This window comes from Morone saxatilis, unplaced genomic scaffold (assembly GCF_004916995.1).
Source record: "Morone saxatilis isolate NCDOM2014 unplaced genomic scaffold, NCSU_SB_2.0 Contig22, whole genome shotgun sequence".
NCBI lineage: Eukaryota > Metazoa > Chordata > Actinopteri > Moronidae > Morone > Morone saxatilis.
Window position 1 is genome coordinate 10,973,573 of NW_023339785.1, and position 18,397 is coordinate 10,991,969.

The 18,397-nt window shown below is 40.4% G+C and overlaps 2 protein-coding genes across 2 annotated transcripts; both read left to right on the plus strand.

Moving 5' to 3' along the window:
* Window positions 1-1,352: 1,352 nt before the first annotated feature.
* tmem35 (transmembrane protein 35) lies at window positions 1,353-3,962 on the plus strand. The gene is made up of 2 exons (XM_035669384.1): window positions 1,353-1,613; window positions 2,551-3,962. Exons 1-2 carry the CDS (start codon window positions 1,476-1,478, stop codon window positions 2,914-2,916), a joined length of 504 nt encoding a protein of 167 aa, XP_035525277.1. The 5' UTR covers window positions 1,353-1,475; the 3' UTR covers window positions 2,917-3,962.
* A 1,801-nt stretch (window positions 3,963-5,763) lies between these two features.
* On the plus strand, window positions 5,764-17,777 carry cenpi (centromere protein I). The gene is made up of 20 exons (XM_035668790.1): window positions 5,764-5,935; window positions 7,302-7,439; window positions 7,973-8,091; window positions 8,325-8,432; window positions 9,029-9,077; window positions 9,221-9,267; window positions 9,437-9,526; window positions 9,633-9,764; window positions 10,019-10,162; window positions 11,567-11,687; window positions 11,949-12,043; window positions 12,157-12,274; window positions 12,478-12,542; window positions 12,748-12,857; window positions 13,814-13,949; window positions 14,920-15,044; window positions 15,509-15,557; window positions 16,141-16,359; window positions 16,767-16,808; window positions 16,963-17,777. Exons 1-20 carry the CDS (start codon window positions 5,764-5,766, stop codon window positions 17,104-17,106), a joined length of 2,223 nt encoding a protein of 740 aa, XP_035524683.1. The 3' UTR covers window positions 17,107-17,777.
* The last annotated feature ends 620 nt before the right edge of the window (window positions 17,778-18,397 follow it).

Sequence of the window (18,397 nt, forward strand, 5' to 3'; positions counted from 1 at the left end):
AATGGGCAGCGTAAGGATTTGAGCAACTTTGACAAGGGCCAAATTGTGAGGATTAGACGACTGGGTCAGAGCATCTCCAAAACTGCAGCTCTTGTGGGGTGTTCCCAGTCTGCAGTGGTCGGTACCTATCCAAAGTGCTCCAAGGAAGTAAAAGAACCGGAGACATGGTCATGGATCAGACCACACGGGCCAGCCATCACTCTCCTCGTGCATCAATGAGCCTTGGTCGCCCAACAGACGAGCTACTGTAGCCCAATTAATACCAGGGCACCCAGGTGTTGTTTTCTTTGTTTTCATTATGTAGGCTATTTGTAGCTCCTGTAGTGTCACTCAAATACTTTCTACAATACTATTTGTACATTCCTACATAAACCTGTAGCTTTACATGTTATGTGCGAAGTATCCTTTTGAAGTGTCTCACAGGAAAACAATAGATGTGTGAGGCTATAAAAAGTACAGAACTAATCATATAGGATGAGATGTGAGGTGGGGAGCTATCAGGGGAAAATGGATGACTTCCTAAGCTAAGGGAAGAAGGCTAAAGTGACCTGTGCTTTTACGTTAACCAGAGATGATCCTTGTGTTGCATAAGAATGATTACTGACTAATTTGCTTTCTTATTTAGGACCATAAACACCACCTGGGTTCGTCAATCAAATGCTTAAGCCAGGCTATGTTCACAATTCTGAATATTACAGACTTTTATTTCACCGTACCATGCTCTGGTTTTTAATGAGAGTTTATTGAAATCTACAAAACAGCTGACATGTTTTAATGTGCTGCCTTGAGACACACAGGTACAATTGGGAATAAAATCTTTCAGATTTGTCTGTGCAGACAAAAGAAAAACGTTCCCCATGGCCAAATAAACCTGACCTGCTGGGTCCCTATCGCCCCCAAGGCCTACCCACTCTCTGTACATTATAACCTTACTACTTTTCTATGCTAGAGCACCACCTGCTCACATATATTTTGTCACAGGGACACTCTTCAAAATCAGAAGAAGGATCCACCTGAAAGGAAAGGTTTGCCATGATGGGAAACACACTTAAATGATCTCTTCAATTAACGCTAGTGGTTGTGTGTGAGACTATTTCTTTTTCCAGGTGAAGTGACTTCCTGGAGTCTTTCCGGGTTGCCTGGCAACCTTCTAAACTGCAAGGAAGCAAATAACGTGTATTTCCCAAAATGTTGAAACATTAAGATAATATTGAGAGTTTAGAGACAACTCGTGGTAGTTCATATCAACTATAACTGCCTACTAGCACTGTCGGGTTAGTGTTAGTAAGTGAAGTGATAATGTGAAGTGTAAAACTGTGTTTGGGCTGTGGGTGGCTCCTGCTCGTGGATGCGGCGCAGAGAGGGGACCAGCGTCGCCATTTTTGTCGTTCATCCAGAAGCCCTCCCCCTCCCCGGCGCATCTTCACCGGGAAACCGTCCGACTTTCAGTCAATTCAGTGGGAAGCGCCTGCTGCATGCACGGTGGCGAAAAGATGGCCTCACCAAGGACAGTAACTATTGTGGCGCTTTCTTTTGCTCTGGGTTTGTTTTTCGTGTTCATGGGGACCATTAAGCTCACTCCGAGGCTAAGCAAAGATGCATACAGTGAAATGGTGAGTAATGTTGAATGGTATCGATAAACTGCCCTCAGCTGGGGGGGGGTAAAGGCCATTGTTCTGTGCTGCATGCAGACTCGGGAAGGCTCTCAGGCTCGAATAATGTGAGGAGATGCTGACCTAAATAGTAAAAGATACGGAAAATAAAATGCTTTCGATGCAGACTTGCTCTTTTAGTTGAACTGCACACAGGAGATGTATGAAACGCTGCGACCTGCTGTACTGCCTGTAACAACACAGTTAGCACACATGCTAGTGCAGTGTGTTGTAAGATAACCCTTGAAATATGTCGGTATTAACTCATGTAGCATCCATTGAGGACAGATAACGTTACATAGAACAACCCGAAACGTGTTTGTCACTACATAGTAAACGCTGAAGCAGGGATGAATAGTGAATGCATCTTACTTTAACACATTCTAGCTATAATTTACCTTAAAGATGCACGTAAATGCCGGATAATGAAGATATTTCTAAGTTATAGCTGTCTCTTTATAGCCTATTAAATATGTATAAGCTGCTACGGTTCTCCTTTAATGTGAAGAGCAGATTAACAGCTAGAGAGCAATGGCGGCGCATTCGAGCAAATTCTGTGAGCTGCCTGTCGGTGCTGATGTTGAAGTGTCCTGTGTGGAAGATGATTTCTGACATGTCTAAAGGCTAAATGCAAAATCCAACCTAATATCCTCAGAGGACACTTCTTTATGGTAATTGTTTACCTCTATAGGATTTCTTGAGTCAGGGAGGAATAGGCCAAAGATCAATTGTACAACCACAGTGCTGGAATAAAAGCATCTGAATGTTAAACACTAGACTGGAGACTGGTGACCTTACATGGTCCTTAAATGGCCTCACTAAAAGACACCCGTGGGAGTTTTGTGTGACCTTAGTTAAATGTTAGTTATTTAAAAAGATCTCTACTTTCTCCTCTCAGAAAAGGGCATACAAGAGCTATGCCAAGGCATTGCCGGGCCTGAAAAAGATTGGGATCAGCTCGGTCCTACTTCGTAAGATCATCGGCTCCCTGGAGGTGGGCTGCGGCATGGTGCTCACCCTCGTGCCGGGCAGGCCGAAGGATGTGGCCAACTTCCTGCTGCTGCTGGTCATGCTGGCTGTCTTGTTCTTCCACCAGCTCGTAGGAGACCCCCTGAAACGGTACGCCCACGCTCTAGTCTTCGGTATTCTGCTCACCTGCCGACTGCTTATTGCCCGCCAGAGTGATGACCGGCCGGAAAGAGAGGACAGCAGAGAGGAACAGCACATCAATGACCAGGAAAAGAACAAGGTCAAGCAGTCTTAAGATCCTCTCCTACTTTGGTCCAAGCTACAACAATGGGAACCTGGTGCGCCTCTATGGATTGTAGTAATTCAGATTTTGAAGGAAACAGTCACTCCCGGTAGTAATAATACCCCTCACACACATCTCGTGTCTCATCCGGCCGGCTGACTACTACTCTCACCTGCTCCTCTGCACTCTAAATGTGAAACTGAGAACTCCTGACCCATGCATCCTTTACATAACCGTGGACAATCATACCTGTGGAAACGCCGTTGAACTCATCTCATTGTCACAATAGTCAACCCATTTTCCCTATTTATTTCAGTCCTACACTGTGTTAAATGTGTTTGTGTTCTTGTTATTAGTCAAGTATGAATTTCATTTATGTTACACGTTGATTTGAGAATGCTGTTTTTCATGGAAGAATCTTTGTAGGTTGTTTTTCTAATTTGTTTTTATACTGTAGGTAGGAGAGATTGATGAATTATGAATTCCAATAGTTCAAGCATGTTTCATTTGGTCAAGAGTATAGAACATACATCAAAATGAGCACCTTTAAAAGAATTTTGTACTAATTATACATCAGCTAGTATTACATATCCACATCTTATGTTGGTGCAGTGTTACCCGAAGGCTATTTTAGAAAGACAAATCTATTCATTTTTGCAGATGTGCGCATGAAATCCTTTCTCCCAGAGTAAAATAAGCTGAATATCCTCTCTCTCCTTTCAGTTCAGTTACCACAGTGAAGTTGTTTAGCTGGAAAAGACAGCTAGTTGCTGCCTCAGGTGTCTGCTGCTAGCTTGTACAGCAGAACATAACCAAATCAAAAAAAGTCTTTTTGCCTGTTAAAAATTGAATTTTACCTTTTGTAATTCACACTTGAAGTCTTAAACCTATTCACTGTCTCATCTGTTTGTTTTTATTTGTTTCTCTCTATGAAATATGAAAAGCATTCCTATTACAGTTTTGTCAGGGGATGAAATCTCAGTTGAAAATTGTCAGTTTTGAGATTCACAATATTTCTGTAAATGATGAACTTAAAATAAAGAATTGGAGGTAAGACTGACTAATTATTGTTTGTTTTATTAGCATTCTTGCATTATATTGAGTCAAAGTACTACCTACCTTCAGTTTGCAACAATGGGTGCTGTTGTTTGATTTTTGTGTTGTAAACTTGTTATATAGCTACAGTCAGTCCCTGTCAGGGTAATTCCTTCATATCAGCACAGAAGCTACATGAAGTTTTATGGCCCCAGATATAAAGTGCTCGTCAGTAAGTAAGTTTATAAGGTTTAGCATTAAATGAATGTAGATATTCAGCAATTCTATCATAGGGGAAGTACCCTAATTAAATAACTTTATTTAGTAAATATACTTTTTGCTGTAAGAGGATTTCTGACTGCAGAATTTGGCTGACATTTTTAGAGAATGGGCTGAAACTGTTCTGTGTGCCAGTGCCATTTTCAACGCAGCAAAATCCCTAATCCTAACCCAACATGGGCAGAAAAGGCCCAGGCCCATGCGGACCGAACAAAGAAAGTGAGGGGACAAGCAGCAGCGCTCAGACACAAGGGTCCTTCTGTTGTGTCTTTTGCCCTTAAGACAAAATTGGGTCATTTTGCTCCTGCTTTTACCCCTAAGCATGAAAACTGGACTGGAGGTCAGTTACAGTTTGGGGGAAAGTTTTGGGGCAGTAGACTTCATTTGAAATTGTGCAGTTTTTTCCCCCAAAGAACTAATTGTCACTGTTATAGTAATGTTTATGATCAACACAAAAACAAATACTAAATACAGCAATATTTCCTTTTTTACAGAGAATGCAACCTTCTCCATCTCCAAGTTTATGTATTTTTTGTTTTATTTTACCAGGTTTAGTTGATCAGTCAGTTGACAGAAAACTAATTGGCAACAATTTGATAATTCTCCTACAATTAATGACATGTTTTAGGCAAAACTGCAAAAAACAAACAAAAACAAATGAGTGATTTCAGGTTCTTATATGTGAATATTTGTTGTTTTTCTTTGTCTTTCATGGTAGGAAACTGAAACCTTTGGGTTATTGACTGTTGGTCAGAGAAAACAAGACTTCTGAATATCTTAACATGGGCACTGGGAACTTTTGAGATGGACATTTCACTACATTTTCTTGACCAAAGTGATTATTTGAAAGAAAAATGGAGGAGAATGGAATTGTATCTTTGGTGTTCAGAGCATTGAAAAATTACATAAAAAATCTGAACCAATTTATTTTCAGAGACAGTGTCCCAGTTATTCTGAATAATTCACATACCTCGTGAAGATTTCACTGCAACTCATTTCTACTGAAGACATACTCCTGAGAAAACTCTTGATAGTGAGGTCTGTGGATTATCCACAGTGATTTTAAATGTCACATTTCAGTACTGTCTGAGCACCACAAACAAAATCCATTCAACTGCATTATCTGACAGCGGTACCTGCTCATCCCAGGGAGTGATATCTCAAAACCTGCACAAATAAAAACATCACAAAATGTCAAAATCCTGGCAAAAAGCTAGCTCTAGCAGAGAGCTGTGTGTACTGGTACGTTAATATCATTTTATTAGGAAGTACTGACCAGCTTTCGACGTTGTTAGAAATATATTTTCCTCTCACGAACAACAAACATACACACATAAACAGCTAGCTATTGTGGGACTGTAGTTCACGCCTCCGTTTGGTTGAAACTGAACGGACTACAACTCCCGGGGAGATTAGGAGCGGGTGGACTATACTGCGCAAGCGCAGAGCCAACGGGCGCGGAGGATTTGAGTTTTGTTTGAATGGCTGAGGACGGAGTTAGTACAGTGCAGAGGGTTTTCAAGTTGTTTTTATAGCAATGTAGAAATGGCAGCAAAGCTAAACCTGTCGGGGCCGTCGGATTCAGACCAATCGTCTCTAAACGACCAGTCTGTGTCCAACCGGAGCATTAACAGAAGTCTGAGAGTCGCAGTAAAAGAGAAAAGGAAGAACGAGGCGGGGGACGCGTTTGTTCTGGCCCTGAAGTACTTCTCCGACGGTAGGCTCAAACCCACACAGGTCGATAACAGATGGTGCTCTGTTACCAACGGCACTAAGCTTTTTCCAAGTATAACGCTATCGAGCCAGCTACAAAAAAAATAAGACAACGCAAAAAAAAAACTTTAACGTAACGTTATAACTTAACGTTACGTTAAGTCAAAGTTACTTTCGTATCGGCGTTGCGGTGCAGATTCACAGCTAATGTTGCTAAGTCACTTTGTAGCTCCCAACCATTGACCGTGTATATCACGTTAACCCAACTCAGCGGTCCATTAGTGTGAAAGTCATTAACGTTATGAACAAACGCGGTAATTAAAAGCTCTGATACCGGAGGATCAACCCGGGGGGGTGTGACGTCATCTGTTGCCATTGTTAGTGTTGACCCTGTTTATACTGAATCTGTAGGATTGTTGACTTTTGTTAAGATTTTACACCCGAGAGTGGTTTAATGCAGGTCATACATCTGCGAATTAGACAATGCAAGATAATGAATATATTGACTGACTGATTGTATTTATTGAAGTGGTGCCCAGCCCATAATGGGCTTACAAGACACTAGAGCAACATCAGCCAACATGGCCACATGACAAATTTTTCTTTTACCAAAATGTTTTATTATGTTGGATACAGCGCTCAGTGTCTCCATTGCCATGCATCTTCTATGTTTTTGCTAGAACAAAAAACTCGTTTAAGAGCCATCTCAACATTTCAAATTCAGACAACCAAAACAAATCAGGGTTCTTTAGTTGGATTTCAGTTGGAACAGGTGGTTCCTCAAGTCATTGTACATGGTGAGTCAAAAAGAAAATGACATTCATCCTCAATAACACCAATATAATATGATTTGTTTTTTGAATTGTTACCTACATTCTGATTGTTGTAATATTGTCCTAGAAGTTGTTGCCCTCTTGTATTCTGTGACCTCCATGCCAAATTTCAGCCTCCTAAAGCTAAAACTGTGGCTGCCAAAGGCTGGGGAAATTTCCCCCGACCAACTGAGAGCTTCTGGTTGCAACTAAAAAGATTTCATTGGGAATATTCACTGTATACAGAGCAGTTTCATGATTTGTCACACCAAATTCCTGAATATTTTATGGGGGGTTTACACTAAGCAATAACTGTTGAAGCTAGAAGCTTTTCATGTTGCCAACTAACAGATTTTCTGGAAAATACTCAATTTTGTTCTTGCAAACAGTACAACACACTATCTGTTAGCGGAAGAAACATCTGAACTTGTTGACACTACCTTTTGTCAAACATACTTACTTAGTATGTACTTAAAATACTCACCTGTCAAACTGTGGACGTACTTCAACATTCAACAAACACAATACCCACTGATGTGATTCCTCTCACTCCTGTAGTTGAAGCAGGTACTCCTGTGCGGGGGAACGATGACTTGGAGAGGAACCTGGTGCTTGTGGAGAAGGTGGCCTACAGTAAAGGGCTTTCCCCAGAGGCCATCGCTATTATGCTGGAGTTTGCCATGAGCCTCCGTATGGGTAAGACGGTCACCAAGCAGCTGCTGTGGACTGAGCATGAATTGTGGACCTTGTAGCAGAAGGAATGGGCCTGTATGTGTAGACCATAATACCATCCATCCATGCTGTTTGGTGCTTCACCTGCACAGGGTCGATGGGGGCTGCTGTCTGTCTGTGTACACCTTGGACAGGTTTCCAGTTTATCACAGGGCTGTCACACTCTTGTTCATATGTCAGTCAATTTAATTGTGGCAGTGTTAGTCACTGTGATCCACTTTGCTCTACGCAATGCAATACCATCTGCTAGTTGTGTCTTAGTGCCGTTTAATTGACAAGAATGCTGCTGCCAAATATCACTTATATGGTAGAAATGGTGTGCTGTCCTAGCAGTGTGATGTGAGCACATATTTCTCACACACATTTAAACATGTCGCACAAGCATTGTTTTTTAATCTCCCCCAAGATATAGGAACACCTGTGCAAAGTAGAAAGTGTGTCCGTCTTAACACTTGCTTCCTTTAACTGATTTTGTTTCTATGAATTTCTCTGTGTAGGGACGATTCTCTGTCCCCGGGTGCTGAAGTGTCTGATTCCTGCCACTGTGGTGCCACAGGAGGCTGTTGTTCGAGCAGTGGCTTGGCTGGGTGTTGGCAAAATACCTTTCGGCACACAAGTAAATGCAAATCCCTTTTGTTTGCAATTTAAAATATTAAAACTTGAAGTTTAAATTTTGATCTGAATGAGTTTTTTTTTTTACTTTTTTACCAATTCTATAATCATGATTTCTGTCAAATCTGGATTTTATTTGTCCAATTTATTTTTATTTGTTTTCAGTTCATAAGTAGTTGGAAGAGATGTAATATTACCCTTAAAGAATATGTGCTGACTTGTATGTTAAATTTTCAGGTTCTTTTCATAAAGTGGGTGTTGACCATGTTTGACTTGATTGATGCAAAAGATGACCTTCGTGCTATCTATGGCTTCATCTTCAGCTTCGTCACAGAGGAAAATCTGGTATGTATGCTGATAAGCAACAAATATAGGGTTCAATGAGCTTATTTGGCATTTAAATGACATGTGTGTTTACTGCATAAGCCAGAGCTATTTTTTAAGAAACAAGAATGAAATGCCAAATGCCATGTTTATTAATGATGTGCCTTGTTCAAGTCACCGTGCTTTGAAGAACCTCTGGTACACACAGACTTGGTGTGATGCATAAGGGTTTAGGCCTATAATTCATACATTACAAAAGATGTTTGTGTTGTTCTGTTTGGCTGAAGTTAATCTGTTAAGGTGAAAAATAACCAGTTTAAAGAAGCAGGTTAGTGAGTTATCTGTATAACTCTGCTACTAAAACCAAAAATCCCGTCTTTCATATCTGAAACTGAAAGTTAACAGTTGTATTCTGGATTTTCTTCAGCAAAGTTTACATAACTCAGTAAAAATGCTTATTGGAACAGGTCCCACTGCTTCTCAGTTGTTGTTTGTTCACATGTGAAAGACTGTCTGCTTGCAGCGTAATGAAATGACTGCAACACTGTAATGTGATATTGGATCCACTGAACAACTGCTGAGATGCAAAGTCATTATCTTTTGTCACGTTTTTCCAGTGTCCTTACATCTGCCATCTGTTGTACCTTTTGACCAGAAAGGAAAGTGGTAAGTCGAACATTTTCACTCCTAAAATATGGCTCATTTGTAATGCTTTTTTCCCACATTTTTCCTGGTTTACTCCATTATTTCCTGTCTTTAATATTCATTCTGCTGCTAGCATTATTGACTTCATTTTTTCCTCATTGTAGTGCGTGTCTTCCGAGTCAGGAAGCTACTGGAACTACAGAGTAAACTGGTAAACATCCTGCTGATTTGATTTCCTCCTGAGCATTATTTCCTTTCTCAGTATGAACATCTAGTCAGTGACAAATTGCAGGGTGTTTCTTCACTCCGTGCATTATTCCCATTAATATTTACCCTTTCCATACCATTGGTTATTGATTGTTGATATTCTTTTTCCTCAGGGAAGGCAGCCGTTCCTCCTGCACCTACTGTCACTTTACAAAGTGTTTTGTCCTGAACTGGTGACGCTCTCTATTCCGTCACGAATGAAGGTTTGTACATAGACTGTGCAGTTAATACTCCTTCCCTTGTCGTAATACCGTATGACCATCATCTCTGGAGCACCGAAGGAATTACATGTTTTCTCTTTTCTTACAGAGTGGATTTAGGAACCACAATTCGCCCTGGAAATCAGTGTTGATTGGTGTCCAGAAGAGGAACGGTTCCCAAGTTGCCTCCAGCATCGGTTTGGCCTTCACGGATAAAGATAAGACCAACACTAGGAAACGGGTATGGAACTCTGTTTAAGTTGTCAGATGCACTATTAACTGTGTTTGTTTGTGCAAAATGTTAAAGTATGATTGCAGGGAGCGACGTGTTCATAGGATATTGCTGAGTATCAGATCTAGAAAGTGTATATTTGTAATGAGTCCGTTTTATCTTTATTTAGATTTTTATTAATTCAAGGAAATAAAAAAAGTATATACATATAAAAGCATATGCTAGCATAGGACTGTCTTTATTTGTTTTACCTCCTTTTTCAGAAACACTGCCACCTGGAATTGCCGGCTTTGAGTTCTGTAGTCAATAAACAGGCTCAGACTGAGCTGTCCTCCAGCAGAAAGGTGGTCCCCCTCGTGCAGCTCCACTCCTTTGCTCAGCTACTGGAAAATATGCACCATATAGAGGTAATTTCTCCCAGGACTAAGCTCTGAGTTATGAATCTGTGGGGTGCTGACACAGAGGCCACCGTCTCTCTTCACTCTGCTCCCATTTACCTCAGCGCCCACTGTTCCGCTCTTAGTCCCATAGCCCCAACACACCTGGAGTGGGAACAGATGGAATATTATCTAAGCATTAAGTGTGAGGATCATTAATCATTTACGCTGCAGAATGAAATGTATGCCAGTTTCTCCACGGCATTAGGATGCCTAACCAGTCTGTTTTAACTGTGTAATTGTGATACATCGTCACAGCCACAGGGTGGTGCTGTGTCACTGTTATAATTTTGTCTGTACATCATACTTGGCCGCTAACAGTTTTGTCCTAGAGAAACTGCAGCAGAGGTGGCCTGGGACTGTAATTTGTTTATTAGATTAGAGCATAAACTAACTTCATGAGCACAGTGCTTATCATTTGTTTTTTAAACAGATCGTTATTCTTTTTTACAGATATCATCAGTAGTTTATCTATGCTATATGAGTAATGAAAGCAAAGGCCCTGAGATGAGATGTATCTAAGTAATACACTGGACAAAGTTTCCTAGGAGTTGGTCATTTAAAGATTCCTCTCCATAAATGTCTATTTGCCCTGCAGATTCAGTGTCCTGATGAACTGATATAAGTCATTTTAAATGGCTCACAGACTTTTATGCGTCATGCTACATAAATTCACTCCTTTCACTACCACAACGCCAACGTGAGCGATAAGGCTTTGACTCTACTTTGTTGCGTCTTAGTAAAAGACAGATGAGTACAGTCAATTACACTCATGAAACTATTCAGCGAAGGCACTGACTAAAGATCATTGATTATTTCCCTCATTGCCATGCACTCCTGTTGTCAAAAACTGAATAACGCTTTCTCAGTTTAATGATACAGTTGCTCCATAATTATCGAAGAACTTGGCTGTGTCCGTGCACAGTCTGTCTTCTTGATATTTATTATACTGACTGAAGTCCCCATATTGGGAGGCAGCTGTTAATACACAATAAGGGACTATATAAACTATCCAGTGTGATGAAAAAAATGTCCCAGTGCTGGCATAATGGCGATTACAGGATATTGACGAATTAGTGCCTAGTAGTGGATTGCTGGACCACTCAGTGAAAACAAGGACACAAGCATCAGTTTATTCTTTAGCAGGGAAAGGGATTGATTTGAATCTAACTTGAGGGGAACTAAAATCAGCTATTTGTGTTAATATTACTGTAATTTGTGACATTCGTGATTTGTGTTTTGAGTATAGTTACTTGGCAGTATGATTTTTGTTTTTCGCCTGTTCTTATTTGTATTCATGGATATTTGATTATTTTAGCCTCTCAACCATATTTTCTTGCATGTGTTTCTATTTCTTCCTCTTACCTCCACCAGCTGCCCGCTCAGATGGGCTCACTGCTGGGCTCCAGTCTGGCACTGCAGTACCTGGACTGTGTACAGGATGAGTCTGCCCTCCTACGCCTCAACTTCTGGCTAGGCTACGCTCTCCACGAAGGTAAGGGAGGCGAGAAAACAACTACAAAACTGCTGTGACATCCTCTGTCAGGAAGATTCCTCCAAAGCAAAAACCTTAAGTTGAACCCTCACACGTTACCTAGTTGGCATATCAAAGGGATTCTTTCAGAAAAGGGTTTAGAGAGGACTGAGGGGGGGGTGATCTGAAATCTTTTGCTGGTTTCCTTTTTATTCCCTCGACTTTTTCACTCACTAAATACCTGTTTTTTGCTTCTTTTTTTTGGTTGCTTTTTCTGTTAAGAATTTTTGTTCTGCGGCGATGGAGGAGCCTCCCAGAATTCAGAAGAAGCTCTGCAGTTTTTGAACAAGTTGCTGTCCACACAGCACTTTCTCCAGGTGAGCCCCACATTTCCGGCCCCAATAGCTACCTCCCACCTGTCATTCACCATTTCCTGTATTCCTTAACCTGCTTTAACCTGCACTAAGAGTAATGTTTTTCTCTCTACCAGGAGGGGTTTTCCAGTTCAGAGGCTTTTCTCTACAAATTTCTCAATGTGTGGGACGGCTCCCTCCTCCGCCCACAGATCCTCGGCCTGCTGAGCAACATTCCCGTTGTCCCCAGTTCTCGTGAGTTTTGCTTTCAAACTGTCTTTCTCCGTATTGATTGTTCTGTCTTTGTGTCAATCTATGTCACACACATAGACAACTGTTTTCCTCCCCAACTTTGCTCTCCACTTGAATGAAATCACAGCCATATCTCTGGAATTGCATCATGGTGCCCTGAATTATGTAGCTGGTACAACTGTAACCTTCTGTCTCCCCCGCTTCAGAAATCAGACAGCTCCTGTTTGAACCGCTCATGCAGCTCTTCTTCACATCCTCAATGTTTTTCAAGGTAGGCTTTCCTCTCAGAGGCACAGGTATAATGAGTTATCTCCTGCGTCTGTGCTTGAATTACAAAACCCTCTGATATAACTGAATAGAAAATAGACAGTCTTTTTTGGTGTCATTTTTTTTTAAGCCCTTATAATGGGTCCTGTATTTGATTAGTGTTTAACTACTGTATGCTTTTTCTTTTCGTCATCTGTGTGTGCGTTCAGTGTGGACTGATGGAGTGTCTAAACACTATGCTGTTGAAGTGGCTGACCTGGCACTCAGTGTATGCTCTGGAGGACGACTTGGACATCAGCCTCAACAGCCATACCTCCATGTGAGTCTCACATCTACTTCCTGCTACTTGTTTATGCCCTGAGCATAAACAAGCAATAGACCTGAAACACTTTGTGAATTTACTTGAGAGCATAAGGCTTATAGCTCTTTTAGCTTTTTACTTTCGAGCCAAGAAATGCCAAAATGCCTTCTCACACCAAATCAGTTCTTACAGATGCACTAAAAGTATTGAGGTCTTGCCCCAGTTTTATTTACTGTGGGTTAGTGTAATGAAAGAATCACTCCCTGTTATAGGAGTCCCAGTTGAGTAACCAATTTTTGTTTCAAATATGAGACTTACTATTTCTATAAATTTTCTGTCACACCATCGTCACAGAGTGGTTGACCCTTTTGTTCTATGAAATAAAATCTTGACTGAATCCCACACTGGACTATATACAGTAACTTTTAAGCTGTAATTTATGTCACATATTGTTCACTAGCAAGCAAAGCAACTAAGGCAAGACAAGTGTGTATTGATGTGTTTTTCCCTTTTGGTTTTCAGCCCATTTATCCATTAAATCATTTAATTGAAATTTGTTGGAGACAGAAACAGCCCCAATATCCAGTTAAATGATTTTCCAGCTTCCAAATGAAGGAGGGGGGAGTTGGTGTTGATTACGTTTTAATATCTGGGCTTTATCAGTATTGTCTAATTCAACAATGAACGGTCCAATAAGCGGAGAGATCCATTTTTATGCACTGCCATTTTCAAACTCACCTCTGGTATTTAGCTAGAACACAACTCGGGGGTTAGATGTAGAAATCATTGATTTTGTATTTGTGTACACTTTCCCAAGTGTTTGCCTCAGTGTTTGTCCTTTGTATTGGACTACCACATGCCTGAGTTTGGGAGCTTTCTTCTGTTGTATCTGAGACCTGAGTCACCGATTGATTAATGCTTCAAGGGCAAGGGAACTGACTAACTTTTACTCTCTGCTCTGCCCTCTGTCCCAGAAACATGACTCTTTCGGGGTTCAAGGATTCAGTGATGGAGCTGGTTCACTTCGTGGGTCGGCTGGCCTCTGTGGGCCTTCAACTGGAAGGCTGTCACTCTCTCCTCCTCAGCTTCATCCTGGACTTCTATGAGACAGTAAATGAGCTGATGCTGTTTAATTTTGCTTTGTGGCTTTGTCAACCTAGATACAGCCTGTACTTGTGCTTTACTGGTGCTTCTAAATGATATAACTTTATTTAAAAATGTGGTTTGCTTATTGTTACTTCACTTGGTTGTTTGCCCTTCACTGTGCATGATGATTTATGTATTAGTTTGACACTAGAAGGCTGTTTTCACAGTCATCTGTTGAAAAAGGAAAGTGTCTCTGTGTTTACCTTAAATCTGGGTTTAACATGTATATAACAGTATACATATTTGACATAACAGCTAGTTTGGAAGCCATTCATGGTCTGATGTGTAGTGTATGTAAATGCATGTTATGTATGTGTGTATGATGTGGAAACTTGACGTGCACAAACGCTGAGTGAACTTCACAGTGAAGAAGGAGACACGCATGTATGCAGCAGTATTATTATTCAAAGTAGAGTATTTATATTTCTTAAAACAGCAAAACATACAGGAAAGACAAGTTAGATAAAATATGGAAAGAATAATCAAGGATCACAAAACAGATGAGATCAGATGCATGTTAGCTTAATGAGATAACAGCAATAAATATAAGAAGGATTATTAAAAGAGAGTATTTAGTTAAAAATAAATGCATAAAATGAATGAAAAAAATCTTAAAATGGGCAACACTGATGATCACAACATATCCTAATATTCCAACCAAATAAACATTGACAGAAGGTTTGGCTTGCCTCCAATTCAGAGAGGTTTTAGAAGAGTGCAAGGAGATGAAGTTGTGTCTGATTTAGGAACAGAAAAGACGCATGTTTTAAGGAGTTCCCAGCTTTATTTGGAACAACAAAATTGCATATATTTGAAGACTGGATACCAAGACAGCCACATGGACATAGTATAATAAAGCTTCTTAATGAAAGTTTCAGCTCTGCGATATATTGTCCGTGGGAGTATCTTTTCACTCTTAACTTCCCTCCCCCAGGTGTGTGACACGTTTCTGAAGTACGGACTCCCCCTCGTGGTGATGCCTCCAGCTGGAGTTTTTTACCCCACCCTGTTCGCCGCTGACCCTGTTAGCGTGGACCGACTGGCCTACATCATGTACAGGTGGGGACTCTTCATCCAAGTGCAACCTGCCATAAGCCGATAACGATGCATATGCTAGCAACACCCTTAATGTGGTGCGTCATATGTTTATGTATATTTGATGGCAGGAAAAAACTGGACTCAAATAGCTTTGCTGTACTTAAATGTTAATGTATGATTTATGATAATGAGAGGCTAAGAGGCAATACACTTAAGCCCTCTCCTCTTTTTTTTTTTAATGTAGGACTCAAATGTTGTTTGTAACTCCAGGCTTTAATAACAGCAATCCCTCCAGCGTCGGCTAATTGACTACACCGCAGGCTTCGGAAGTAATTTTACCAAAGCTGAGCTTAAAAATGTCATGGCAAAAGAAAATTGGGACGTAATTGCATTATGTTTTTTGACAGACCATAGAGAACAAGCTGTTTTGCAGTAATTCATGGTCACAGAGGTCACTGCTCTTTTCTGTTTCTTTTTTTGTTCAGGTACAAGGTGAACTTGACATCAGCAAAGAGTCAAGAAAAAGTCACAGAGGTAAAAGCAAAAAAAATATTTTTCTTGGTATGCACGTCTGAAAATCAGCACATTGTGGTTTGCATGGCAGCGATACGTTTTGGTTCACTGCACCAAGTACTCGACATACATTGTGGAGGAAATGTTTTTTTTTTTTGCAGTGATTCTTCTTGTGATTGCATTTACATTTTAGGCATTTAGCTGCTGCTCTCTTCCGAAAGTGACTCTCTGTATGTTTTGATTCATGGTGTTAGTTTATATAGATTTTACATTTCTCAGTCCAGCTCTTTAGGAATTCACAAGCATCCACCGACAGCTGATAACCTTTTAATACCCTCTCAGATGAGGACTTAAAAAGTTGTTGATTTTAATATATCTACCACTGCGAGATGTGAATTTACAAGTACATGTCAAGCAGCCCGTACGCTGAAAATGTCAGTGGTACTTTTTATTAAGAAAAATATACTTGGTAAATGGCATGCAAATGAATCAGCACAGCAAACAACAGATGTGAAACTCTGCAGATATGGAGAGTGATTTAGTTGGATTCTTTGTTTCTTTCTTCTCATTTCGATTTTCGTTTGTTTTTTTTTTTGTTTTTTAGCAGGCCTTTCACATCAGCCGTCAGACGTTCCGTGAGTTCAACCACTACGTTGTCGTCATGGTCAACTGCCTGTGGAACTCCAAAATGTTTCAACCGGGCATGGATGTACAGCTGGGGGAGGAGCTGCTGCTCAAGAGCAACGTACCAGAATACTGGACGAGCTTCGACCTCATCCACCACCCCGCCTTCCTGAGCTACGCTGTCGACTTTCACCAGAGGGTGAGTGTGGGCCATTTAGGATGTCTTGATTTGTGTCTTACAAAGATATTTGGGTACGATCCTACCTGCTGCAGACCACGCAACACGTGTACCTTTCAAACAAAAGCTCTTTCCTTTTTTTCTAAACTTAAGAGGCCAGTGATGGATCAGTGTGCAGCCAGTCTGTGCAGTTTGGTTAATAGACTTGCAGGCAAGACAAGGAGACAAATGTGGTATTAATGTATCTTTCATAGAAGATACATTAATACAGAAAGACATTTTATTATTAATGAGTGATGCATGAGACATGGTTTTCATCATGTTTAATAATACACGTACCCTTTTTTGGTTCTGCAACATCCAGCAGTGATCTTGCGAGATGTAGATGGGTCGGCTGACGATAAATATTAATGTTCTCTCTTTATCAGTGCTGGCCAGGGAGGAAGGACATGGACCTCAACTCCATAAAGGTACGAAGGGTCTCCTTTTCATATCTGAATTTATAATGATGTTCTCATGTAGTTTGATGTGCATCAGTCATATTTCAGAGAGTGCTTTGATCATATAAATCTTCAGATGTCTCTGATGTGACGGGGTGTGTTTCTGTGTGTGTGTGTGTTTCAGCATTCCAAGCCGTGGAGCTGGTACCTGGAGTATTTGTTCACTCAGGGTTATGACGGCCTTAAACAGTTTGTTCAGAGCAATATCAGCCGGCAGCTGTCAGCAGGCGACGGGCAGGACAACGGCCTGTCCACGCAGCAGAGGTAGATGCTCAACTCATTGGAGAAGAAGAACAACCACTTAACCAATTTTTTTAAAAGACTTGTACATATTTCATCTCCTCGTGTCTTCCAAGCAAACAACTTGCAAGCGATCTGAGTATCTTTTTATGTATATAGATTTATCTGTTTATTGTGTATTCTTACCTTTGGTATTGTCCATTGAGCAGTAATAGACCATAACGCCCTGGCGGCAAATTGCCCAAAGCAGTGTCAGTAGTAGGTTTAAGTTCAGTGAATGCAAGTTCAACAGAGAATATGGTATTTTAATTGCTAAAAACCTTGAAAGTGTATCAGTGTAATGCACATTCATCCTTCAGGAAGGTGAGAAATAGCCACAAAATATTTTACATCACAGAAATAAAACACTGTAAGACTGAAGATTTGACATTTTGATAGCAAACTACAGAATAAGAACTAGTTTAATTTATTTTTCAGTATTTTCTGTCATTGTTAAATGTTATCACATTGACCTTCAACCAGCTATTACATTGAAAATGCATTTTGCTTTAGCTTAGCATTTGTTTTTGTGTTTATATATTCTTGTACAGCTTGCCATATGCAAAACCTGACTCTTGCACATTGTTGAAAATAAATAAGTGTAAGACTTTTACTTTAGAAGCAAATAAAATCATTCTGTTTTGTTTTAATAACGGTGCATATATGTCACAGTCTACAAGGCAGGTGTCTTGGTCTCTACCTGCCTCTATCAATAAATCTATCGGTTACTTGAGAATCTGTTCTATGGATTAGGTATTTTTATGCCTTGCAGTCAGTCGCTCTGCCAGCAGGGAAAAAAAGCATGTTGCTTTAATGGAGGGACCCAAAAGTCACTGTTTTAGGGCTGCAACCAACCCGTAGTTTCATCAGTCATGATAAGCATTTAAGACAGCACATATTCACATGTGAAAGCAGGAACCAGACTATCTAAACCTGTTATCAGAATTGTTGAATAAATTTTCAGACAAATTGATGAATTATTTCAGCTCTGCACTATTTGTAAAACTTTCAGGGCAATAATATTCATTATTTCGTTGTTTTTTTGCCTCTCATCTCTTTGGTGTCTTAATAAGAATAATGTTGAGTACTTATGACTTCACCATGAAAAGACAAATTTGGACAGCAGAGCTTTATTTTAACGTGCTGTAGCTCGATTGAAGTCTTCAAGCCACTGTCGAAAATGATAAAAGAGTTGAAAAGAAGATGTGCTCTCTCATCCTTGAGCCGAATTTCATCCTGACAGGTTTTTGCCCCCCCCCCACCCCACCCCACCCCCTCCT